General features: G+C 39.7%; 1 protein-coding gene across 1 annotated transcript; it reads left to right on the plus strand.

Moving 5' to 3' along the window:
• On the plus strand, positions 1 to 23,700 carry LOC5573337 (ras-related protein Rab-4B). The gene is made up of 3 exons (XM_001660774.2): positions 1 to 319; positions 569 to 649; positions 22,287 to 23,700. The coding sequence occupies exons 1-3, from the start codon at positions 304 to 306 to the stop codon at positions 22,856 to 22,858; spliced, it is 669 nt and encodes a 222-aa protein (XP_001660824.1). The 5' UTR covers positions 1 to 303; the 3' UTR covers positions 22,859 to 23,700.
• Positions 23,701 to 26,984: the final 3,284 nt, after the last annotated feature.

Raw genomic sequence — 26,984 nt, forward strand, 5'->3', positions numbered from 1 at the left:
TTTGTGTGCGAGTTCGAGTTCGCTGTTCGTTCGTCCGTCGTCGTCGTTTTCAAAACATATTATTCGCTGCTGACTGACACGGGAAAACCAAACTCGTCGCAGGTACTTACAACAAAAGAAAGGAAAAAAACATCCAGTGCGTACATTTACTGCGGAATTAAATGCGAAAATCTCCGGAAAAAGTGGCTGCCGTTTGTGTTTGCTTCGTTTTCGTCCCAGTTTGATCCTGTTCGGTTCCGCTTCCGGTAGCTGTTTCTCGTTTTCTGCAGAAGAAGGAAAAATCCATCCAGAGCCACAACAACCATGTCGGAAGAATATGGTAAGAAAATGGACGAGCGATTTGCATTTTTCCGATCAAAATCGTTTCTCTGATTGCATCAGACGGCGAAGGGGCGAAACGGGATTTCGGGGGTTTCGTTCGATTGCGTTTCTTCTTGCATCGCATCAAGAGAGAGCCATCGGATTAATCTCCACTTCCGCGATTCGTCTTCGGTTGCAATTTCGTCAGTGAAATCTGAAATCTGAGCTCTCATTTGGTGTTTCTATTTTGTTTCGTTTTTGCTTGCAGATTATCTCTTCAAATTTCTCATCATCGGTCGGGCTGGAAGTGGAAAGTCGTGCCTGCTGCATCACTTTATCGAAAACAAATGTAGGTATTCGTCCAGCTTCTCCGTTGCTTGATGGCCTGTGAATTGTTTTGTCTATGTGTTAATTCGAAGATGGTGGTGTATTGAAGGGATAGAGCAAAGCGTGAATGAGACGGTGACTGATAATGGCAATGGGTGGCCTAGAACGTATTGGAGCGGCGAAGTGGCTATAGGTATACCATTGACTTACTTGTTCTGTGCGATGGATTGCTGCTAGCGGAACATGGAATCGATTTAGCGAAGTAGATAAAGCGATTAATTTGTGTAGTTCGCGAGGCTTAGGTACCGGGTTTTGCTTTTCAGTGTGCGTTGGCATCTATTGATCAAGCAAATAATTTGAATGATCTACAACTGTTTCATCAAGTGATGGGCTGTTTCTTCATTCAAAAGCTAGATCTTAGGGCCTTCCTTAGCCTAGTGCTAATGTTCGCGGCTGAAAAGTAAAGCAATGCTTAAGGTGTCTGGGTTCGATTCCCATGATTTCCTTGAGCATAGAGTATAGTCGTACTTGACACACGATATACGAATGTGAAAATAGGAAATTTGGCAAAAAAGCTCTCAGTTAATAACTGTGGAAGTGCTCATTGAACACTAAGCTGAGAAGCAAGCTCTAGTCAAGTGGGTCGTGTGTAACGCCAAGATGACGATCTTACATTTCTCCGTCTTGCCAGGGTGTCTACTACCTGAAAAAACCTGGAATTATCAGGGAATTTCATTCAACCTGGAAAAAACCTGTAATTCTCAGGGAATTTTGATCACAATCAGGGAAATTACTTTGAGGCAGTAATTCATGATAGAATATATTAACGACAATGGATTTTTTTTTTCATAATCCAGAGCTACCATTATTTGCCAGAAAACTCTCTGTAGTAGGCTATGGTGAATGATTCTATAATTAAGCAGGCTACTTAATATTCCCTACACTCTCTTCATGAGCACTATATGAGCTATTCAATAAAGATCCTTTTAAGTATGAATTTTTATCAGCTTACCAAAACATGATTGATGTTTTTAATGTCTCTTTATTTATTTAGTGAAAGATTAACATATCAAGGGCTGATAGCAGGTTTATTTTAGATACCATTTTTGTGCAAGTCTCTAAAAAGTCTTTATTTTTAATAAAAGGGGTCTGAAGTCTCTATTTTAACCAAAATAGTCTCTAAAGTCGTCTTTTTTTCCATTATCTTGCTTGCAGATAATTAAGATACAAAATTTCTTCTCATATTTCTCGAGAACAGTTTCAGGAATTATCCTTGTGGTTGCTCCAGAGATTTCATCATTCCTCTACCAATTTCTTCAGCAATTTTTCGTAGGATGATTACAAGAATTTCTCCAGAAATTGCTTCAGGATTGAGCATTTCAACGTTACTACCTCTAGTAATTTTGTCAGGGTATTCCTTGTGAACAAAGTCTATCCTAGGACTTCTTCCAGATACTTTTTCACTAACTTTTCAACCGAATTCTACAGTCGTTAATCCAAGAGATATCCAAAGTTTCCCACAGAATTTCTTCCAAGACAACCCAACAAGAATTTCAACGCCATTTCATCTACGGTTATTCCAAAGAATTGCTCCAAAGTTCTTCGAGGGCTTATTCGAATGAATCTATTAAGAACATCTATATATTACGGTTCTTTTGAAAATTTTCCGTTCTGCGGTAGCCGCCAAGTTCTACCGCAGCTGTCAAAGTTCTACCGCAGCCTTGAGAATCATTGTATCATTGAACGAAACCATCTAATCAAAGTATGCTAGTAGAGTCCAAAGCATTGAAAAACAGCCGAAAACAACAATCATCAGTCTGGTTTCCAAGGTATCATCGCAACCGATCGTTGATGCTTTGTGAAAATCAGTAATGTGACAGCTGCGGTAGCTTTCTGTTCAACCGTAGAACGGAAAGTTATCTCTAAAATAGCAATAAATAAAAATGGAATCGTGTTTGTATGTCACGAAATGGCTTACGAACGGGTCAACGGATTTGAATGATTCTTTCTCAGTTTCGTTCGTCAAGGGTTCCGACGTGTTTGTGTGTATAAAAATCCCAGGATATGTTAGAGATTACGAATCGTAGCAACCATTGAATTATATTGAATGTAACGATTACTCGAATAAATTAGTCTTTAGTCAACCGTCAATCCGTTCAGTCGAACTTCTCTTGCCCTCCGAATACCCAATAGGTTGTGGGCCCCAGTCAAAGCAATCCGCTTGAGCGAATTTGAATTTTTTCACTTTTCGCTGCCGAAGTAGAAGTTTCTGGAAGTAGGAGTACCATGGAGGGAAGCAAGATTTCGATCGTGAAGCTGAATAATTCCAACTATGCTGTGTGGAAGTTCAAGGCTGAAATGCTGCTGACTCGAGAGGACACGTGGAAGTACATCGAAGATCAAGCCCCGGAGCCGATGACGGACGAATGGAAGGGTGGTGACCGCAAAGCGAGAGCGACGATTGCGCTGCTCGTGGAGGATCAGCAACACGCCCTGATTCGCGATACGAAGACGGCCAAGGAAGCTTGGGAAAATCTCCAGAAACACCACCAGAAGACGTCCCTCTGCTCGAAGGTTGCAGTTCTGAAGCGAATTTGCAACAAAACGTATAAGGACGGGGACGACATGCAGAACCATCTATTCGAGCTGGAAGAGCTGTTTGGTAAGCTGTCGTGTGCTGGACTGGACCTAGGTGAGCCACTGATGGTTGCTTTGGTGCTTAGGAGCCTCCCCGATTCTTTCGACACGCTGGCGACGGCCCTAGAAAGCCGTTCCGACGATGACCTGAAGCTGGAGCTGGTCAAAAGCAAGCTGCTGGATGAAGTGGCCAAACGGGACCATGGATCGACGGATTCAGCGATGAAGGCAAGTTTCCTGAAGAAAAAGAAGCCGCTGGTGTGCCATTTTTGCAAGAAAACTGGCCACAAGCAAAAGGAGTGTAAGTTGTACGCCAAGGAGGCGGAATCGGAAAAAGGTCGTTCACCAAAAGCAAGAACTGCACGCAGTGAAGACGCGGTGACATTTGCCCTGATGGCCGGTGTCCAAGCGAATTCTGGTGAGTGGATTGTGGACTCGGGAGCATCCCGGCACATGTGCGGCGAACGAGGATTTTTCGAAGATCTAGAAGAAAGCGCTGTGAAATCTGTCAGCCTGGCGGATGGAAAAAATGCGAAAGTAGAAGGTGTCGGTTCCGGTCGGTTGTTATGTTACCATGACAACGGTAAAACAACTACGGTAACCCTTGGAAACGTGCTGTTCGTACCAAGCTTGGAAATCAACTTGCTCTCTGTACCGAAGCTCGTAGAGAAAGGCGCCGCAGTGACGTTCGACGAAGTAGGGTGCCGGATTCTCGTCGGTGGCCAATTGGCAGCGGCCGCGATCAAGACTAGTGGACTCTACAAGGTTAGAACCTCGAAAGAAGTTTTGATGGCTGCGAAAGATCACCACAACGTGGACTGCCAACACGTGTGGCATCGGCGCTTTGGGCATCGTGACCCCAACGCTCTCGGAGAAATGGTACAGAAGGACCTGGTGAATGGACTGAAGGTGTACGATTGCGGTGTGCGAGAGGGATGCGACTGCTGCCAGAAGGCCAAAATGAGTCGGAAACCATTTCCGAAATCGGTGGAGAGGAAATCTACTGCCGTACTCGACCTCGTGCACACCGACCTTTGCGGCCCTGTTGAGAACGTGTCGGTGTCTGGATGCCGTTATTTTATGACCATCATAGACGACTACAGCAGATTCTGTGTCCTGTACCTGCTAAGAAAGAAGGAAGATGTTCCAGAGAAGATAATGGAGTACGTGGCCATGATGAAGACCCAGTTCGGCCGACCGCCGAAAATAGTCAGAAGCGACCAAGGAGGCGAATACACAGGAAGTGCGCTGAGGGCTTTCTACAAACGTGAAGGTATTCGAGCGCAGTTCACCGCAAGCTATTCCCCCCAACAAAATGGTGTTGCCGAGAGGAAGAATCGGTACTTGGTCGAGATGAGCCGGTGCATGTTGTTTGATGCCAATCTTCCAGAGTGCTACTGGGCTGAGGCGGTAAGTACTGCCGTTTATTTGCAGAACATTTTGCCATCGAAATCGATTCCAACAACCCCGTTCGAGCTCTGGCATGGAAGGAAGCCGGATGTGACGCACCTGAAAGTTTTCGGCAGTGCGGCGCACGTCCATGTCCCCAAGCAGAAGAGGAAGAAGTTAAGCCCTACATCGACGAAACTAACGTTTGTGGGGTACTCACCGGACCACAAAGCATATCGCTTCCTGGACCGGTCGACTCGACGAGTGATTATCAGCCGTGATGCGAATTTCGTTGAGGAGGAGCGCCTCGATCAAGCCGAGAATGTCAATCGGCATCATGAAGCGGAGAATGTTGTCGATTTCGAGTTAGGAATCAAGCCAACCGCTATTGAAGTAACGCCGGCGGTCAATTCAGAACCGTTGGATGCGTCGGACATGGATCTTCTGGACGATGAAAATTGCGATTATGACACTGCTGATGAATCAACGTTGAACGATGAAGCCGCTGCGACCCCTCGTAGATCGAATCGTCAATCGAAGGGTATACCACCAGTACGTTACCGTGAAACTATTGGCATGGTGTTGGATTCGATTGCTGAGCCACGCAGTTATGAAGAAGCTTTAGCAAGTCCTGAGAGCGAGTACTGGAAGACTGCGATGGATGAAGAATTCCGTTCTCTGACGGAAAATGACACATGGGAGATCACCACACTACCAGCTGGCCGCAAGAAAGTTGGTTGCAAGTGGGTCTTCAAGCGCAAGGAGGACGAATCCGGTGACGTCGTGCGTTATAAAGCCAGATTAGTCGCCCAAGGATATTCGCAAAAATTCGGAACCGATTACGATGAGGTTTTTGCGCCGGTGGCTAAGCAAGTCACTATGCGTTCGCTGCTGACGGTGGCGGCTGAGCGAAATCTCGTTGTCAAGCATGTAGACATCAAGACTGCATACTTGTATGGTAAGTTGGATGAAGAAATCTTTATGAAGCAGCCCCCTGGTTACGAAACCGGTAATCCCGCCGGTGTGTGTCGTCTGAAGCGAAGTCTGTACGGGCTCAAACAAGCGGCACGAGTATGGAACAGAACGATCGACGATGTGTTCAAGCGAGCTGGATTTTTGCAGTCATCAGCCGATGTGTGCCTCTACGTTCGGACGAGGAATGGACAACAAGCGTTCATCCTGATTTACGTGGACGACATCTTGGTGGCCTGCTCTAGCGAAGTCGAATTCGTCGAGATAGTTGCCCATCTTCAAAAATGTTTCAAGCTGACGGTGTTGGGTGACATCAAACATTTCGTTGGCATCAAGGTGACCAAACATCAGAATGGGTACCTAATCAATCAGCAGGGCTATATCACCAAGCTTGCTGCACGGTTCGGCCAGACGGATGCGAAAGGGTCGAAAATCCCAATGGACCCTGGTTACCAGCAAAAGGAGGAGGATTCAGCTGTTCTTTCGAATAGCGACCAGTACCAAAGTCTGGTGGGTGGTTTGCTGTACATTGCAGTAAATTCACGACCGGATATTTCGATCAGCGCATCGATTCTCGGACGATCCGTTAGCCAGCCCCGAGTTAGGGACTGGACAGAAGCGAAGAGAGTGTTGAGGTATCTCTACAGCACTCGAAATAACCAGTTACAGCTAGCAGCGAATGGTAAAGGCTTGGAAGTTTACTGCGACGCCGACTGGGCCGGTGACACCAAGGACCGGAAATCAACTTCTGGTTTTCTCATTTTTCTCGGTGGTGGAGTCGTGAGTTGGGCTTCCAGGAAGCAATCGTGCGTGGCTCTGTCATCCACTGAATCTGAGTTCATTGCTCTGGCTGAAGCATGCCAAGAAATCCAATGGATACGCAAGCTTCTTAAGGATCTGGGGAAGAAAGTGGATCATCCGATCTGCATCCGTGAAGACAACCAAAGCTGCATCCGGCAGGTGGAGAACGAGAAAGTGGATCAACGATCGAAGCACGTCGACACAAAATATTGCTTCATCAAGGACCTGAAAAATAAGAACATTATCAGTTTGTCGTATTGTCCTACAGAAGACATGCTGGCAGACATGATGACCAAACCGTTGACGAGTGTGAAGCTGGGAAAATTAAGAATTGCAGCAGGAATTGTAGCTATCGATGTCGAGGAGGAGTGTTAGAGATTACGAATCGTAGCAACCATTGAATTATATTGAATGTAACGATTACTCGAATAAATTAGTCTTTAGTCAACCGTCAATCCGTTCAGTCGAACTTCTCTTGCCCTCCGAATACCCAATAGGATATTCACCGGGAAAGTCGAAAAAACGAACGCCAACGAAACTGTCATTTTATATGGGACGATCAAAAGCGTTTTTCAACAGCCTACTTGATGGCAGGACGAAGTTTGCCGGGACCACTAGTTACAAATAATTCCTTACATTCGACCTGTTTTCATTATTAAGTTATTAAGTTTTTTTTTCTAGAAATTTGTCCAGCGTTTTTTTCAAGGAATTTTAGAGTTCATCCAAACGTTTTGAATGAATTCTCAAAAAAATCCCCATGGAATATTGAAAAGTTCATTTAAGGTTCCACACCAGTTAACACTCCAACATTTTTTCATGAGATCCTACGATTGTAGTAACAATAATTCCTTCACATTTTTTTTTAGGAATTTCGTCCTGTTTTTTCAGGAGTTCCTTCACAATGTCAGAACCACCGTGCTGCTGTTGTGAACGAAAAGCGAGGTTTTTTCAGCGGTGTTGTACAAAATACAACAGCGCGACGACTGAAGTGTTAAATTGAAAATTGCGTAACAATCATGAATAATTTAGAACTTTTCCGAAGGAAATGCGAAAATTCAACATTTATTTTAATTACCATAGTGATATGTTATACGGTCGAACGCGATTACCCAGGGGCTTGATAATTCGTGTTTCTATTCTAATCTAATCTAATCTAAGCGCTTGCACAGCCAATATTGAAAAGCATCCTGGAAATACCTAAAACTATTCAGATATTTTCTTGTCAGTATTAATATTTGCAGAATATCAGCGATATGATACAAATATTAAAATGGCCAGGCCCACTGTGCAGACTTTGGGGTTGAAGACAATTGAAACAATCATGACAATTAGGTTATCCACGCATGAATAAACTAATAGACAAAAAAAATTCAATTCAAGAGAAGAAGAAACGGGGACAACAGTATCAACCGCTTCAATTCAGGGTTAATGTTAATATCGTTGGGAGTGGCGTTGCTAAGAAAGTTAATGCACACTCCATTGTTGTTCTCCTGGGTTGGGACATAGGCATTTCTTCCTCATGTCCTGGCTCAAGAGCCTTGGTTTAAGCGCCTTTGCTCGCTCTCTGAAACTAGATTAAAACTTATGTTGTCCCTTTCCCGCAATAAAGGAATCAAATATAAATCTTGATTGATCTGACCAAATATGAGACCATGTGTGCAATTTGAACAAAAGTTGAGTATTAAAAACGATCTCACCAAATTTCAGTAGTATACCGCCGTCTGGTGTGTTTGTACTCCTGGATTGTGGATCCCGCTGTTACAATCTGTTGCGGAAAAGTCAGCAAAAACAGCATTTTTCACTTCTAGGGGCCGTGGTCTATTGGCGCTTATTGTCGTCTGCTTTGAATGTACTCGGACGCCAAGATTCACAATTTGCTTCTTGTTGATCCACAAGCCAACGCAATTTCCTTCGACTGAACTCGGGCTCACACATTGATGAAAGTTCGGCAGCAGGAAAAACAGTAGCGCTTGAAAAATCTTCTCACTAAGAACAATTTGTATCACTGTTTGATGCACACACTTTAATATTGGACTTCATAAGGTAATAAATGCAGCAAACAACCAAATATTAAAAATTACAAAAAAATAGAAAATTATTGAATTTGACGGACGGAAATTTTTTCGCGTCCTTTTCTTGATAATTCGTGTTTCTATTTCCGAAAAAAATGGATCGGGATCCAAAAGTTTTACGGATTATTTGTATTAATTTAGATGGGTATATGTATATCTACTTAAATAGGTAGCAGATGATTGTGTTAATGTTAAGATATTTTAAAGAATTTGGCTTTTATGCAGATCAGAACTGTATGATTGCTTGCTAATACATCGATAAACTTAGTATTTATTTCCAAAATAAAGTTTTACTTTTGCGCCCATGAAGTTGTCTTAGTTATCTAAAAGACCGATGGAAATGATATGTACCATTCATCTGTACTAAAAATACTTTCAAGAAGTAGCATACTGATGTACTTGAAAGTTTCGTTCAGTTCACGGAGCTCTAATAAACGAAATATAATACATCATCATTGGAAAATACAATTCATTTGAATAAAATTTAAGCTTTGGTATTGTTAGCATGTTCATATTGTAATATTGGATATTGGAATCGCATCAGCATGCTTTAAATAATGTTCAGAAGTGTATAAATAGCTATTAAATTGAAAATATTTTAAAATTTGTCATTTGTTTGTTTTAGGGCCCTTTTCTTCACCTTCGCTTAAGCCGTAAACCACGTTAAACCCATATAATAAAACTAGATTTAAGACCTACGTGGGGGTGAAAAAAATCATAGACATATAAAATTAGAGTTTTTCTGGAACCTGGTTTTTTTTTTGTAAAACCTGGAAAAACCTGGAAATATCAGGGAATTTCATTTCGGTTAACGAGTAGACACTCTGCTTGCGTCCGCGGCAACAAAGCAAAACATGCTGAAGGTGTTGATGAATCGCATGATTTCCGGTCGATCCAAGATCTTTTTGTTATTAAATATCGTTGACTTCCCTGGGCATTATTGAGGAAATTAATCCGGGGTAACATTGATCGGTATGATCCTTCTCGTAAAAAGTTCGAATCGTCATTTATTTTCAAAGCATTAATGGTGCCTCTCTTTCTCACATTCATAAGCTGATGAAAACTGCTGACACTACCGGAGATACATGTCTCACACGAGTTCTGCAAATGGTATGAACAAGGAAAATGCGATTGTTACCTAAAAAGGCATCGCCGAAAATAATTCCTTTGTCAAATCTTTCATAAGTTTATTCAATTAAGCAACGAAGAGAATGCAAAATTACCTTAGTAAATTGCCTACCTTCAGGCGTATTGCGCAGTTCAAAATGATTTTATTTTAGAAATAACCTCAAAAAGTAAATTACTTGTAAGAGTTTGGTCTTCATATTAGGCTTCAGAAGCCATGATTTAAGTAAGCAACGACATTTTCAATACTACAGAACATTGTTTACATGGGTGATCAATGTTACCCCATATCAGCTAAATAAAAAAATCACTTAAAACATTTATTTCAACATACTTAAATCTTTTGAAAACCAAAATACAGTATATAGTCACGAGCGGTGAGTGCCAGTACTGGTTTTAAAAATATAAAACTTGCAACATTTGCATTTCCAAATGAAAAATTGAAGAAATATTCCAAAAACTGATCAATGTTACCCCGGATTACGGTATATAGGATGCAGTGCTACTTTGGCACTTCCATGATTCACTTTGGCATGGGGGGTTTTTCTTGGCCGAATTGTCTGAAAATTTGCAATAAAAAGCACTTTAATACGACGTGGCCAAACATGAGCTCAGTAACTTTGGAAAAACCACTGCCGAAGTTAAACAAAAGTGCCAAGAATAGCATCCCTATAGGTTTTCATCCCGAGTCCCAAAACTATTGGAATTTATTTTAACGAATCTATCGAGTTTTAACGAGCTAGAATTATGCAGGATGACGTGGTCCAATTCGGGCCTAGTAACTATTTTAGGCTATATCTTTTTTTACATTTGTGGACACATAATACCACTGTGACCATTTAGTAACTAACTAGATCAACTGTTGATCTATTGTGGTGTTGTGGTCTTTATTTTGCCGTACTGTAGAAATATGTTTCGGATTGTAGACCCGAATTTCATAAGGCTTTATCACACGACTTGACACAAACAAACAAACAGACATAACTCTCGGACACAGACAAACAGTCGAACCAACAGGTGGTGGTCGTGTGTAAACGTCAAACACGAACAAAGGTGATGCGAGCGCTGCGGGTGGCGAATTGATTATCTACCATATATTTAAATCAACCGTTTAAAATGTGGTCGATGGGCAGTGATCAGAGAGTGACTTCTGTTTGTCTGTTATTTGGATTTTCATCATCGCGCAACCAAATAGCGTCTGTAGCTCTATCAAGCCTTCATCCAAATTTAGAAAGATTCGCGTTTCGTACAATACTGACAAAATGTACACAATTAAAGAAAATATAGCAATGAAATTTTAGATTGTTTACTCACTGCTTTTACATTTTTTTCTAGGGTCTCAGTGCTAGTAATGGGTTCTTCTTCTTCTGTCGGGTGTGGGATCACTGCGTCCATTTTTTAGGACTATTGTGATATACCCTATTACTCTATGTACACAATGTGTTCCAGTAGCAAATGTGCTTCCGGAATACTTTGCGCATTTGACTGAACTTTGAACCATCTGCCATTGATGGGCAGAAGTCCTAGGTTGCAGTGTTGTAGTTCCACCAATCTGGCGTGATCAGCCTAATAAAGCTAACCACCTCCCTGGGGGATGCGTTCCAAACATCAGCTGGCTGTAAGTAGTGCTTGCCAAATATTTTGAATCTACGATGGATGTGTGCACTGCAAGAGCAGAGAAGGTGTTGTGAGGTTTCGTCCGTCTCGTCACAGAAACGGCAATTTGTGTTTTGGACGACACCGATCTTGTATAAGTGGTATCTGCTTGGGCAGTGACCAGTTATTAGACCGATGTATGTTCTGAGATCCCTTTTGTTGAGACCTATAAGTTTTTGTGTTTGTGTCGTGTTTATTGTTACGAACCTTTTGGACTGATTCGCATTGGAAACTGTATTCCAATTTGATTGAATTTGATCGAACAACCAATTGTTCAATTCCGTGTTCAGTGCAGAATTTGAAATGCCAAGGAATGGCTCTGGACCAATGAACATATTGGTTGATCCATTCCTTGCTAGCTGATCGGCAATTTCGTTACCCTCTAGACCCGTATGTCCTGGGATCCAATATAGTTTAACTCGATTGCGTTCAGCTAGGGATTTCAGTGCAAGAATGCATTCCCACACAAGTTTTGAGTTGCAAGTGAAAGCCTTCAAAGATTGAAGCGCTGCTTGACTATCAGAGAAAATACAGATGGTGGCATGTCTGTAATTTCTTTTCAGACACAGCTGCGCACATTCCTTGATTGCATAGACTTCTGCTTGAAATACTGTAGGCCACTGTCCAAGAGAGACAGAGATTTTGGTTTTCGGTCCGTATACTCCAGACCCTGTCAAATTATTCATTTTTGAACCATCTGTGTAGAATTTAATAGATCCCGGTGAAATGGTGGGTCCACCTCCTTCCCATTCCTCACGAGAAGGAAAGACCACCGTGAATGGCGAGTCATAGTTTACCACTTTTTCCATCCAGTCATTACATTTTTCAACAATAGGATTTATCGAAAATTCGTTTAATATACTGAGGTGACCTGTTAAGTCCCCTGACAGTAAGACTGTTGATCGTTTTAGCCTAAGGGGCCGTCCATAAATGACGTAGCATGTTTTCACTTATTTTTTACACCCCCCTCCCCCCTCGTAGCATTTCGTCACAAAAGCTGGTACGTCCCCCTGGAAAATACGTAGCATATCAAGCACTCCCCCCCCTCTATATTTTTTTATTCGTTTTTTCCTTAGTGACAAAAAATTACAATTCAAAAGTTCAATGCAAAGTTTGATATTATTTACTGACTGAAATGTAAGGGTAATCTAATCTAACAGTTTGATATACAGTAACGCTCAAAAGTAATTTGGAAAACAGTTTCAAACAAACATTTTCCTTGATTTTGGTTTCCAGTTTCATATAAGCTAAGTTATATTACTTTTGCTGTTGTTACCATGAAAAACAATTTTACTATAGAAAATGTGATAAAAAATGTTTGATTAGATTGATGAAGCTCGTTACTGTCGAGTTAGGGTGCAATATATTTTATAATATATTGAACAGAAATTTCGTTATATTAGAGGATTGTTTTTTTAATTATTAGTTGTTAGGAAAAAGATTTCAATGAAGATGATCAACAAAATGTATCAATTCAAAATGAATCATCGTTAATATTATACAAATTCAAATCCATTTAACAAACACTGGCCAGATGCATAAAAAATTACACTTGAAATATTTGGAATGTTTAGAAAATTTAGATTATTATACAAATTATTCATCTCTATTAATATGTCACATGAACTTCATTATCGTTCCCATTAGACTGGCCCAGCTCAGTATGGGAGAAAAATAAAGTTGTATAATTCCACGGGGCACCCCCCAGGATTATTCCTTAGGATTAACGGAAGACTTCCTGAAAATTTCAGCTCATTTGGTCGTTCCATGAGCTGGCGTAATTGAATTGGAGTTAATATGGGAATTTCAGCTCAAACATATGGGAAATAGAACATCATCTCCTGTTCGGGTCAGGAAAATTGTTGATCGCGTTCAATTGAACTCAGAATGTCAAAAACACCATACCATAGTAAACAATATTGTAGAAGGTTGTATGCTGATTAAAATAGAGAAAGTTGGTGTTTTAGCTAACTGAAGTAGATTTGCAATACTGCTTAGTATTTCTGCAACATTGCTGGGTGGTAGCCACTAAGCAAATCATAGTCACCTATGACGTTGGGCGAGCTGCGGTACAAGGTGCATGCATATACGTGATTGTACGGGAGTGCTGATCTTAGCCTCACTTTCAAAAATTGAAAGGTTAATGAAAATGAGCTTAAATCCAGATACAACCTTCTGCAACTATGTTCATTAGGGTTTCAACTAGTGAATTTGTCATTCTGGGCTCAATTGAACGCCAACAACTAGTATACGGAACGAAACAGTAACATGGGGTCAACTTTCAATATATTTGAAACGTATATTCCATACAAACTTCGAATTGAATGCGCCAGCTGGGGGAGCAACCAAATGAATTGAAATTTTCAGAGAGCATTTTTCTTACCCTAAGGCACATATCTAGGGGGTGCCCGTCGAGTTTTACAACTTTTTTTTGTTTAAGGGCCAGTCTAGTTCATATACTGAAATAGTCATACACAACTTATAATAAAACAGTTAAACAATAGAAATTTTTCAAATTACCGAGTTATTAAGAAAATTGAATGATAGGGCAATGTTGATAACACTCGAATCTGTTGTCCTCATTAAAGGATATTCCATCAAGAGCATTGATATATCGAAACAAATCAATGAGTTGATTGGGTGGAGATCTTCCGCAACATTGAAGGCATAATTCACGGAATAAATATCTTGTTTCAATGTAATATTTACCAAAAAGATCAAATTTTATTTTCTTGAAAACATAATGCCCCATCAGAAAATATGGATAAAACTTAAACGGCTGACTTTATGTCATGTTAACAAATGGCAAAACAATGTGCTCCAAGTTGTTAAAGCATTAATTTTTAATCAATTTATTTAACTTTTATTTTGTTTATTTATGTTTTTTTTTAATTTAGACACGAATATAATATAATATTCACATAATTATTTAAAGCTTCAAAACGTCTGTTTGATTGCATTTATCAAGAAAATCTAAAGAATCATAGATATTTTTTCAATCTTGTCATACGAAGGTTTGGAGCTGAATCAAAATTTTATAACCCAAGTTTATTAGTCGAACAAAAAAATAAGAAGTTTGATAAAAAATAATTGTATGCCATTTTTTCAGCGCTTCTCTTTTTACCGACTTCACAATGCTACGTCCCCTGGCTAGGACCCCTCCCTCCCCCTCGTCACACTTCGTCACGAATTCGTGAAGCCCCCCTCCCCCCTTAAAAAGCTACGTCATTTATGGACGACCCCTAAGAGCACTTTTCTCAGCATCCAGCTTTATGAATTGATCCAGCCGGGGCAGATTGAGTATAGCATCTAGGGCAAACGAGGGGGTACTACGAACTGCACCGGTTATGGCAATACAGGCAGTACGTTGAATTTTGTTCAGCTTAGCTCTAGCCGTAGCTTCCTTTGTCTAAGGCCACCAAACAAGGGACGCATAGGTTATTCTAGGCCGAACGATTGTTTTATAGATCCACATGATCATACTGGGTTTTAGACCCCATGTTTTACCATAGGTCTTTGAGCAAACCCAGAGTGAATTGAGACCTTTATTTATGATTGTTTGAAGATGGGTGTTCCAATTTAGTTTTGCGTCAAGTGTGATGCCAAGATACTTGACCTCATTTGAGTAAACTAATTGTATTTGGTTCAAGAAAAGAGGGTGGAGTTGTACCTTTCGTCTTTTTGTGAACGGTACAATTGTTGTTTTTGAAGGGTTTATTCCTAGTTTCTCTTTTTGACACCAGGAGAGTGTGTGATTGAGAGCAATTTGCATCCTTGATGAAATAACGCTGTCAAATTTGCCTCGTACAATAATGACTACGTCATCTGCGTATCCAACAACTTCAAAACCCCTTCTTTCTAAGCTATCTAGCAGTTCGTCCACTACTAATGACCACAATAAGGGAGAGAGTACTCCCCCTTGAGGGCATCCCCTTGTAGCCATTACAGTAATGCGCGAATCACTCAGCTCAGATGAGATCTGTCGATTTGCTAGCATAGCATGTACCCAGGTTGCAATGCATGGGTCGAAGTTTCTCCTCAACATTGCCGAACCTATAGACGAATAAGAAACGTTATCGAACGCGCCCTCAATATCAAGAAATGCTATAAGAGCAATTTCTTTTGCATTAAAGGTTTTCTCGATCTTGTTCACTAGCGTGTGCAGTGCTGAGACCGTTGATTTTCCGCTTTGATAAGCAAATTGGGATTTAGAAAGAGGCATAGTTTTCATAAATTTAGAATCTATATACTCGCATAATACCTTCTCCATGCTTTTAAGCATTACCGAGGATAGGCTTATCGGTCGGAATGCTTTAGGGATGGTTTTGTCCTTTTTTCCTGCTTTTGGAATAAAGACAACTCGAACTTGACGCCAATCGTTTGGAATGTGTCCCAGAACTAAACTTGCCTTAAAAATCTCTACCATGTGTGGAATCAGTGTCTCTTCCTCTTTTTGGATAAGCGCTGGGAAGATTCCATCCATGCCAGCAGATTTGAATGGCTCGAAAGATCTCACTGCCCTAACAAGCCTATCGCGAGTAAAAGCTTCTTTGGCAACCTTTATTGCGTCCCTTTTTGTTCCTGAGTCCCCTGATAGGAACCCGTGTGGAACTGAGACGTCAAGTATGGCACCTTCAGCATTTAGACTCGTTTGTGGGATTGAATCAGGAAAGTGAACTCTTAGCATTTCACTCAGTGTTTCATGAGGTTCCACAGTGAGTGAACCGTCAGTCCTTTGAATACTTCCCAAACCATTGGAGTGATCCTTCGAAAGAGTTTTATGAAGTCGAGCAGCTACGGGAGTTTTCTCAATGCTTTCACACATGAAAACCCATGATTTCCGTTTTGCTCGTCTCATTTCTTTGTTATACTCTGTCAGAGCCTTTCGGTATAGACTCCAATCAGAAGTGCGTTTGGCTCGGTTGAATTCCTTCCGAGCAGTTGTTCTGAGTTTATCAAGGTTGATGTTCCACCATGGAACATCTCTGTACGAACTAACTGTTTTGATCGGACAGCTCTCTTGATAAGCATTTAGAATTTTGTTTTTAATAGAATCCGAAGCTGCTTCTAACTGTATAATAGTCTGAATATTCGGCTCTATTATATAGTCTTCAGAACGGAGAATAGCTGAGTAGGTTTCCCAATCAGTTTTCTTGGGATCTTTAAACGACTTTTGAATCATTAGACCCCCTTCCCACTCGAAGACTATATGTTTATGGTCTGACATAGATATTTCATTAGAAACATGCCAGTTTTTTATTTTATCCGAGATGGATTGACTGCATAAAGTCAGATCAAGGACTTCTTGTCGTAAGATGTTTTCAAATGTAGGCTTATCACCGACATTGCATATGTCAATATTTTTGGAGGAAAGAAACTGCAAAAGATGCTCACCTCTGATATTTGTGTTTGTGCTTCCCCATACAAGGTGATGAGCATTGGCGTCACAACCGATGACGAAGGGGATGTTGTGTTTTTGACTGTAACAGACAAGAGCAGCCATCTCTGGAGGAGGAATGTCTTCTGCGTCGCCAGGGAAATACACCGAAACCATAATGATCTCAGTACTGCCCCTAGCAGTAGAAACCTCCATCCTGACCGCCACAATGTCCCTTTTGATGAATTCTGTAATTGGAAAACATTTAGTGTCATTGCGTATTAGAATAGCTGCTCTGGGAGAGAGCTGGCTGTCATCATATACCAACCTACACGAGTTTAGCTGAATACCTTGTATTCGAGTTTTGTTGACCCATGGCTCTTGAATCAGCGCCACGGAAAGGTGTTCTTTTGTGAACCTCCTGCAAAGCACATCTGTTGCGCACTGAGCATGATGGAGATTCACTTGGAGGATTTTAATCATTGCTGAGGCGTTTCGCCTTTTTTCGTACGTTTGCCGTCATTCTTTGGATGTTGCGGATCATCAACTTTTGATTTTGGGGGATGTCTTAGATTTTGGTTGTTGTCCTTTTTCTTACCTAGGCCTGCTGGTTTATCCTTTGTGGTCAATTTTACACTTTTGACATTTCCACTGCCCTTATTGGGAGCCATTGAGGTGACATTGGGTTATGGGTTACATGCATGGCCTGTTTCCCTATTCATGACATAGTAACGCACATGCGCTAGTATCTATGCAAGAAAAATCGCTAAAAGGTAACGCGAAAAATATTTGTATGGCGAAATGCATCTAACGATTTATTTCTCAAAATTGGGAATCTATTTTCAGAAAAATATTTGGTACCGGTTGTAATGACTATCACGCCTACTGAATATTTTTTTGATTATTGCTTTCATTTATGAGAAATTTGAAGTTAGATGCCTTTCCCCATAAAAAATAAAACGAGAAAACTTCTGCTGATCAACTGTGGGCAAGAGAAAGAGGTAATCCATTGACCCTCTAGTAGCTGGTTTGAATATATTTTATGGATTCGCAGTGCGCATCGTACCTTCGTGCTGTGCGTACACGAATTCTCTCTGCTCTTGGAAGTTTTCTTAAAAACTACCTAAAGCAATAAAACAGTACTTTTCAGTGCTAAAATTAAAAACGGTACTTCTCAGTGCTACTAAAACAGTACTATTTTCTACTATTGATCCCTTTACGATCCTTGTTTGGACCCGTGCCTTCGATTTTTCGTTGGACCCGTTGGCGAAAGCTAGCGGTGGTAATCCTTCTTGGACACCGTCTAGGGAAAAAACCTCTCGAAGGTCACGTCTTTCTCGTTTATTAACTTAACATGGTATCAACAAGTAACAAAAGGAAGGGTGAATCTCTGAATTCACAACTTCCTTCCAAAAAAGTGGGATTTAAAACTGTCACTAAACGTGGCAAGAATGGAAGAAATGACGCTTCCCCGGAATGCGAACTTTCTTCCAAGGGTGAAATGAATAATTGTATCGAAATGAGCAATCAGTTCGATGCTCTAGACCAATTTTCCGAACACCAAATCGAAGCAGCCTCTAGCCCAGGCTGTTTGATTCAAGTGAGGAAGCAAAGAGTGCCGCCTATTGTGGTCAGTTGTTCCGAATTTGGGGGATTTAGGCAGGAGATCTTGAACTCCATTAGGGGAATCAAGGTTTCCTTCCAAATCGCAAAGAAAGGAGATTGTCGCGTTTTGCCGGAAACTTTTTAATATCGCGAACTTCTTCTCAAACATCTTGAAGAGAAGAAGCACAAATTTTTTACTTATGACGACAAAACTGAACGTTTGTTCAAAGTCGTCTTGAAAGGTCTCTCAAGTGAATATAAGTCACATGAAGAGATCAAAAATGGAATAAATGATTTACTTGGATTTTCCCCAGTCCAAGTAATCATTATGAAAAAGAGAACCCAATCTGGCATTGTTCGGAATTTTATTTAGTTCACTTTAACAAGAAAGAACTCAATAATATTAAAGCTTTAGAAAAAGCAAAACTTATGTTCGATGTCCGTGTGACGTGGGAACATTTCCAGAAACCTGGAGGAAATTACCAGAACCCCACTCAGTGCCGTCGGTGCCAAAAGTGGAGTCATGGTACGAAAAATTGTCGCATGGATGCTAAATGCATGATTTGCGGAGGTTTTTCTCACGCCAAGGACGTCTGTCCAGTGAAGGAAGATACCACCAAGTTCATATGCTCTAATTGCGGGGCTAATCATAAGTCAAATTTTTGGAATTGCCCTTCACGCAAAAGAGTCATTGAGGCTCGTGCCAGGCAGATGAAAGATAATATCCGTTACGATAACGGTCGTTTCCGGAATTTGCCTGGTAGAGTATCGAACAATGCTCATTTTTCAGTTAACGATCGCTTGATTAGGAATCATACCCACCAGGAAGATCATAATCATGCTCATTCACAAACAAATTTTAATCCGTCGGGTAGCCGTTCGTATCTTTCAATTTCGAATGTATCTACCCACGGAAAATCCTTTTCCAATATCGTAGCAGGAAATTTGAACTCCTCCCCTGTTCGTACTATGAGTACCCATTCTTCTTGTTTCAAATCAAATGGAAAAAACCCTACCGCCACAGGTAATTCCTACTCCGCTTCTTCATCTACCGAAAATTCTAATGGGAAATCATCAGATAATGTACCCACTTCTAGTGATATGTCTGCCTCTGATTTTAATTTTCTAATTGAACATTTGAATCTAATGATTGATGCAATGTTCAAAGCCACCACTATGACTGAAGCAGTCCAAGTAGGTGTAAAATTTACAAATCAAATTGTTATTGGATTACATTTTTCTAATAGACCCAAATAATAATTTAAATATTTTAAATTGGAATGCTCGTTCTCTGAATGGTAAAGAGGACGAGCTGTTTAATTTTCTTACGGTTAATAACGTGCATATAGCAGTTATTACCGAAACGTATTTAAAACATGGACGGGGCATGTGGGGGAGTTACAATCATCATTCAAAGGCGTTTCAACTGTTTTCGTCATTTGAAACTAAAGTTTTTGAATCTTTAGGTGTTTCTGTTGAAACACAGTTTGGTAAATATACTTTCATAGCTGCCTATTTGCCTTTTCAATGCTCTGGACAGCAAGTAAATTTGCTCCATACTGACTTGCGTAAATTGACTCGCAATAAGTCAAAATTTTTTGTCATTGGTGACTTTAATGCCAAACATCGGTCATGGAATAATTCTCAAAGTAATTCCAACGGCATAATTTTATTTGATGAGTGCTCTTCTGGATATTTCTCAATTCAATACCCTGATAGCGCTACAAGTTTTTCCTCTTCTAGAAATCCATCTATGATTGACTTGGTCTTAACCGACTCTAGTCATCTTTGTAGCCAATTAGTTACTCATGCTGATTTTGATTTTGATCATGTCCCTGTTACATTTCAAGTATCCCAAGAAGCGATTCTCAATCCTATCAGCTCCACCTTCAATTATTTTCGAGCCGACTAGAATATATATGAAACATTTCTTGACTCTAATCTTGATGTTAATATTGTTAATATTCCCTTACAAACAAAACTTGATATTGACAATGCTCTTGAAACTTCAACAAATTTGAAGCCAGGAACATTGCAATTCCAAAATGTAAAATTTGAATCCGTGATTATAGACGATGATCTTAAACTTTTGATCCGTCTTAAAAACGTGAGGAGAAGGCAATTTCAACGCACTCGCGATCCTGCTATGAAAATTATATGGCAAGATTTGCAGAAAGAAATCAAGAAACGTTTTTCACAATTAAGAAACAAAATTTTTGAAAATAAGGTTTCTCAATTGGACCCTGGGTTTAAGCCCCTTTGGAAATTATCTAAAATCTTAAAAAAACCTAAGAAGCCCATACCGGCATTAAAAGAGGAAAACAAATTATTACTAACTAATTGCGAAAAAGCTCAAAAACTTGCTATGCAGTTTGGAAGTGCGCACAATTTTAATTAAGGACTTACTAGTCCAATTGAAAATGAAGTTACTCAGGAGTTCGAAAATATTCTCAATCAAGAGAACGTTTTCGAAAATTCCTGTGAGACTGATTTGGAAGAAGTGAGAGCTATTATTAAAAAATTAAAAATATGAAAGCTCCTGGCGATGATGGAATTTTCTACATCCTCATCAAGAAACTTCCAGAAAGTAGCTTATCATTTTTAGTTGATATATTTAACAAATGGTTTCAATTAGCATATTTTCCTGACAAAAGGAAAAATGCTGAGGTTGTTCCAATTTTAAAACCAGACAAAAATCCTGCAGAAGCTTCTAGCTATCGTCCAATCAGTTTGCTTTCCTCCATCAGTAAACTTTTTGAAAAGGTTATTTTGAACAGAATGGTGGCCCACATCAACAAAAATTCAATTTTGTCATGAAGGTTTGATTGTAAAATTAATTAAAAAAAACTTTAATTTTCCAAATACATTGTTAGAATAATTCAAAGTTATCTGTCAAATCGTACACTTGAGGTTAATTATCAGAACTCCAGATCTGAAAGACTTCCTGTAAGAGCTGGTGTTCCCCAAGGCAGCATTTTGGGACCAATATTATACAATATTTTCACATCTGACTTACCTGAGTTACCTCAGGGATGTCAAAAATCTTTGTTTGCGGATGACACAGGCCTCTCCGCCAAAGGACGAAGCCTGCGTGTCATCTGTAGTCGATTGCAAAAAAGTTTGGATATTTTTTCTTCATACTTGCAAAAATGGAAGATTTCTCCTAATGCTTCCAAAACTCAACTAATAATATTCCCACATAAACCAAAAGCTCTTTATTTGAAACCTTCAAGTTTTCATGTTGTCACGATGAGAGGTGTTCCAATAAATTGGTCAGATGAAGTTAAGTATCTAGGGCTCATGCTAGATAAGAAATTAACTTACAAAAATCACATTGAAGGTATTCAAGCCAAATGTAATAAATATGTAAAATGTCTCTATCCCCTTATTAATAGAAAATCAAAACTTTGTCTTAAGAACAAGCTTTTGATATTCAAACAAATTTTCAGGCCAGCCATGTCGTATGATGTACCAATATGGACTAGCTGTTGTAATACCAGGAAGAAAGCTCTGCAGAGAATTCAAAATAAAATTTTGAAAATGATTCTGAAGCTTCCTCCCTGGTATAGTACCAATGAGTTACATAGAATATCCAATGTTGAAACATTGGAACAAATGTCAAATAAAATAATTAATAATTTCAGGCAAAAATCGTTACAATCTTCTATTGCCACGATTAATGCGTTATATGTTTAGGTTATGTTATGAATATACTTATCAAAGCGTTTTTTTTCTCTTATAAGCAGGTGAAATAAACTCACCTGTAAAAAATCTGAACTGCTACGGCAAATGAAATGTAATATGTTGTTAACAAAATGTTAATAAAATCTTAGATTTGTGTTACCAAATTAGGATGATAGTATTGTCTAATAACACAGAACACCTAGATATAAGAAATGAATGTAATGTTTGGAATTATACCAAATAAGAAATTAAAAAAAAAAAATAACACGTTCCGGAAATCATATTATTTAATTGGCGCACCGCTCCTTAAACAATTAACCATTATTACATTTCTTCCGCAGTCAAAGAGGACAGCTCGCACACAATCGGTGTCGAGTTCGGATCCCGCATAGTCAACGTCGGTGGAAAGTCCATCAAACTGCAGATCTGGGACACGGCTGGCCAAGAGCGATTCCGTTCGGTTACGCGGTCCTACTACAGAGGAGCTGCCGGTGCCCTGCTGGTTTACGACACAACCTCCCGAGACAGCTTCAATGTCCTCTCGAACTGGCTGAACGATGCCCGAACGCTTGCCTCACAGAACATCTGTATCCTGCTGGTGGGAAACAAGAAGGACATGGAGGAAGAACGAGAAGTAACCTTCCTAGAGGCAAGCAACTTTGCCCAGGAGAATGAGCTGATCTTTTTGGAAACGAGCGCCAAAACAGGCGAGAACGTTGAGGAAGCATTCCTTAAGTGCTCGAAGACGATCCTAGCCAAGATTGAAACCGGAGAACTGGACCCGGAAAGGATTGGCAGCGGTATACAGTTTGGGGACACTTCGAAACGAAGTGGAGCGGGCCAGTCCGGAAGTCGACAGCAGAGTAGCGGCCGACGCCGGACACCGGATTGCGCTGGAGGATGCCGCACCTAAATGGCAAAAACCCAGTGTCGAAATATATAGCTTTTTTTCCGATATCTTTCGTCTATGGCAGAGACATTTTAAAGGTACCAAAAACCGTGTAGAAATTGGATAGATTCTAGTGCGCCTCTTTTTAACGCAACAGAGTCAAACTTGTGGTGATTGGGTTTCGCAAATCTTAACGAACTATAAACCAACCACCTTTTTCACGTTTTAGGTTAACATCAATTAGGCAACGATTTGTACGAGATTCGCGAAAGTGACACATTTATGCATTATTTTTTTATTTTTTAAACCTGAATCAAAAACTTTCCAATTATCTGTATTTATTTACACACCAATTTAGAAATATAAGGATCATCTAAAATCTCACTTTGTGATCTTTGATTTACAATTAAACTTATACTTATTCCTACTTTAAAACAAATCAAAAATAGTATATTTTTATCAATCAAATTTAATCCCCTTAGTTACGAAAGTTCATTCCCAGCAGCAAATTTCTACCAGCAGCTTGCGCCATAAGTCAGAGTGCAGTGATAGCGAATGGCGAAAAACACACACCCACACAAACAGCATTAGCACTGATTTGTTGAACGTTTGGTGTGAATTGCAAGAAAAAATTACCGAAAAACAAAACAAAAATTAACAAACTTCACCCGGCTACGTAGAAATAGCGTGCGGGGATTTGTTCAATACAAGTGCTGTAAAATAAAGAAGCGGATTTATCAACCAGTATCGATCAGTTGTTCGAGATTGAACGACGCGTCGGTCGATTAATTCATAGTGATAATAATGAAAAACAAAAACTTATGTATCGAAAAATAAAATTGATTGTCTTGTAGACCAAAATTGAAGCGTCGGGTTTGATGGTGGTTATCATTCGGAGTAGAAGGTAAAGAAAGCTTTTAATATTCGATGCTTCCTGAAGTAGAGAGGCTAAAAATTACAGTTCGCCGCAACAGCCCATTGTAGTGGAAACCCCTGTCGATAGACATCATGAGCCACTATCTATGCCCACTGGATCGCTTGACGTCGGCAAAACTTCAAAATCAATGACTCGATAGTGATAAGGATTGCTTATCAACTGTGCGATAGTTAGGGACGTTCCGATACTTCCGATAAATTGGAATATCGATATTTTGCTTTCGATATTCGATATTTTGGTATCAATATTTCCTATTCCCTGGGCTTGGAATTATATTTTCCAGGGAGCGATGAATTTTGATAATTGATCGCTGTTTTTAGTAGTTTTGATTAGATGTTGGGTGAATTTCAAAGCAATGGCAACCTCTTTATTACAAAATTTAGATTTTATCTTCTGACCTAAAGATTCTGGTTAAACTACTGTACTATGCAGTTGGGCTGCACTACGCTATCACTCATCAAAATTACTTTCACTTCGGGAAAATATAATTTCAAACTGGCGAGAAGATTACAGACTGAGGGTGGGTTAGGAGCACAATCAGACCCTTAAATGTGCAATGTGGCTAACTAAATTGGGAATGCCATTGACGGTTTGTAATCTTCTACGAGGTTTTCGAAAACCAACAGGGCGCGTGCACCGGGTTGCGGATAGGAGCAAAGGGAGATCAATAGCATCTACCTAAAATAATAGAGCAAAAAGCCGTTCCATGATTAGGTAATGTTTAGCGATCTTCTATGGTGTTCTAGTACTATAAAATTCTTCACTTACTGGGAATTCTGACCTTGATAATATCAATAGTGATAAAAGCATAAAATAATACCTAATATTTAATAAGTACAATGTAGCTTCAATGTAGTAATAAATGAAATAAAATCAATTTTCTATACTTGACAAGGTTTTGAAGAGAACCAATGAGTGAAAGAACTACCTATTAGAAAAGCCACATCAGCTAAGGCTATACACATACAAATGTTGGTCATAGGGTCATGGCGAGCATTCGGTATGTATGTCTATGACTGATTCTTATCTAATAGGGGCACTAGAATACCACGCGGACAATTTCGAAACAAATTATTTTAATACATCGGTCTTACGATCCGAAAGGCTCAGCTATGCTGCAAAGTTTTTGTAAGCTATTCATTACTGCTGTTCAATTGTTTATAATTCTAACAAAACTACATAATTAACTCATTACTAATCACTGTTCCTATATTCTCTTTTTCTCTCCTTCTTATCTGTTGCATGATTATGAGCATCACTAATATAATGCATGAGCATGCACAATAAGAATAATTTCAGGATTGAAAGCAGTACATGGATACCTGGATAGAATAGCTTCGAAAAGGATGCTCAAAATAGAATATTTCTGGTCAGGGAAGTATTATCATCAAGGGTATGTACAATTTTTCCATAATTAACTAATAGATCACACAAACAAATGAACTAATAATATCAAATATTTTTATATAAATCAGCATCGTCAATCAGTGCAAAAACAGATAAGGTTTGTAAAGTTGTCACCATCGATTGAATTGCGCTCTTTATAGTAATGTTCAATCAGTGTCAAAATCTCCTAAAGCGTCGCATCGTGCCATCAGCAGCCCTTAGCATCACTCTCATATTGTTTTTGTTTTGTTGTTTATAAAATTTCTAGAAAGCAATCAGCATACTCTTTCTTACTTGTACAATGGCCGATCTATCTGGAATTTTAATAAGTCAAATCAAACTTCAAAACTCAAATTAAATTGCTTTCAGCACATTTACATTTTGCAGCATTAATCGCATTACTGTGTCAAGTCTTCTCCAATTCCCTATACCCTACCCCAACCCTTCTTATCCTTTCCGATGGTGTTCAAGTGGTCCGCATAGACTATTACGGCCATTACCTATCCCTTCCCCCGGCTTTGGACTGACTTGCGCTCTCATTGCCCCACCAAACGCTGCAAAATGAAAAATGAAATGAAATGATATTCGATATTTTGCTATCGATATTTCCTATTCAATATATCGGTGATATTGATATTTCCTTCCGATATATCGTACATTAATATAAAGAAAACAATAGTAAAGTTTTCTCCATACATATTTTATTTTTTGTATTTCAAAAAGTAGTTATTGTTCGTATTGTACTATAATGTACCTCAACAGAGGATGTTTATATCCATATCGCCATCGGTTAAAATACCAATAATCTTGAATATCTGTAGATTTTTATTGACTCTTGGGAAACTAAATGCAGGTCACTAAGCGATATAGGATTTTTTCTCCATTCAGGCTGCACGGGACGTCATCATAATCACCCTATCCATTTGAAGAAGCAAATCCCAAGAAACACTCCATATATCGACGTGAAAAATGTATCACTATGATTCTATATATGTAGTGCACAACCCAATAAATTTTCAACTCCATCGGTTCACTAAAACTCGAGATTTGCTTCCACAAAGTTTTGATGATGATTGTTAGAGTGAGACAAAAGATAGGAAAAATAACACGGTCTCCCGTGTGACCTTCAAATCTATCATATGATATTCCGATATATCGATATTTTGAATCAATATATCGATGGTAACGATACTTTGATTCGATAATCGTATCGAATCAAATATCGATACTTCACAATATCGGAACGTCCCTAGCGATAGTCGGTGATTTATTGATTGAGAGTTAAAAAGTATTTTTGGATTCATTATTATATGCAAAGGCTACAGTTTAAAAGGTTTAAAACTTAGTTGTGTGTGAGATAAAAACATAGTACGGAGACTGAATTCTTAAGCTGATCAAACTCAAATCTGAGTTAAACGATCTTGCTGAAAGAACTTCTACCGAATCTCCCACAACATTCTTAAGAATTCACCGGATCACGATGAACTCGCTGTCGAATGTGCGGCAAACCCGGTCGCAGTTGTGCGATTGTGCTGGCTGCAATCGGCCGAATAATACGAGCGATATATGGTTCAGTGTGGGAAATGTGAGCGCTGGTACCACTTTACCTGCGCCAACGTGAACACCGTCACGGTCCACTCTGTTAGCTTCGTTTGTGCGGTATGTATGCCTGTCGTGTCCGAACCGGCACATAGCCAGATAAGCGGTACTTCGGGTACGTCGAGTGCTCATAGATCCCGAGTGGAACGTGAATTGCAGCGTCTAGAAGAAGAGCGGAAATTGCTCGAGGACCTGAATCGCGAGCGGATTGCAAAGGAACGAGCGTTT

The sequence above is a fragment of the Aedes aegypti genome, chromosome 3, assembly GCF_002204515.2.
Source record: "Aedes aegypti strain LVP_AGWG chromosome 3, AaegL5.0 Primary Assembly, whole genome shotgun sequence".
Taxonomy (NCBI): Eukaryota; Metazoa; Arthropoda; class Insecta; order Diptera; family Culicidae; genus Aedes; species Aedes aegypti.

Bases quoted from the DNA above. Each gene is read 5' to 3' on its own strand.
- LOC5573337 (XM_001660774.2), top strand. The intron at 650-22,286 runs GTAGGTATTCGT...TTTCTTCCGCAG, and splicing joins TCACTTTATCGAAAACAAAT to TCAAAGAGGACAGCTCGCAC.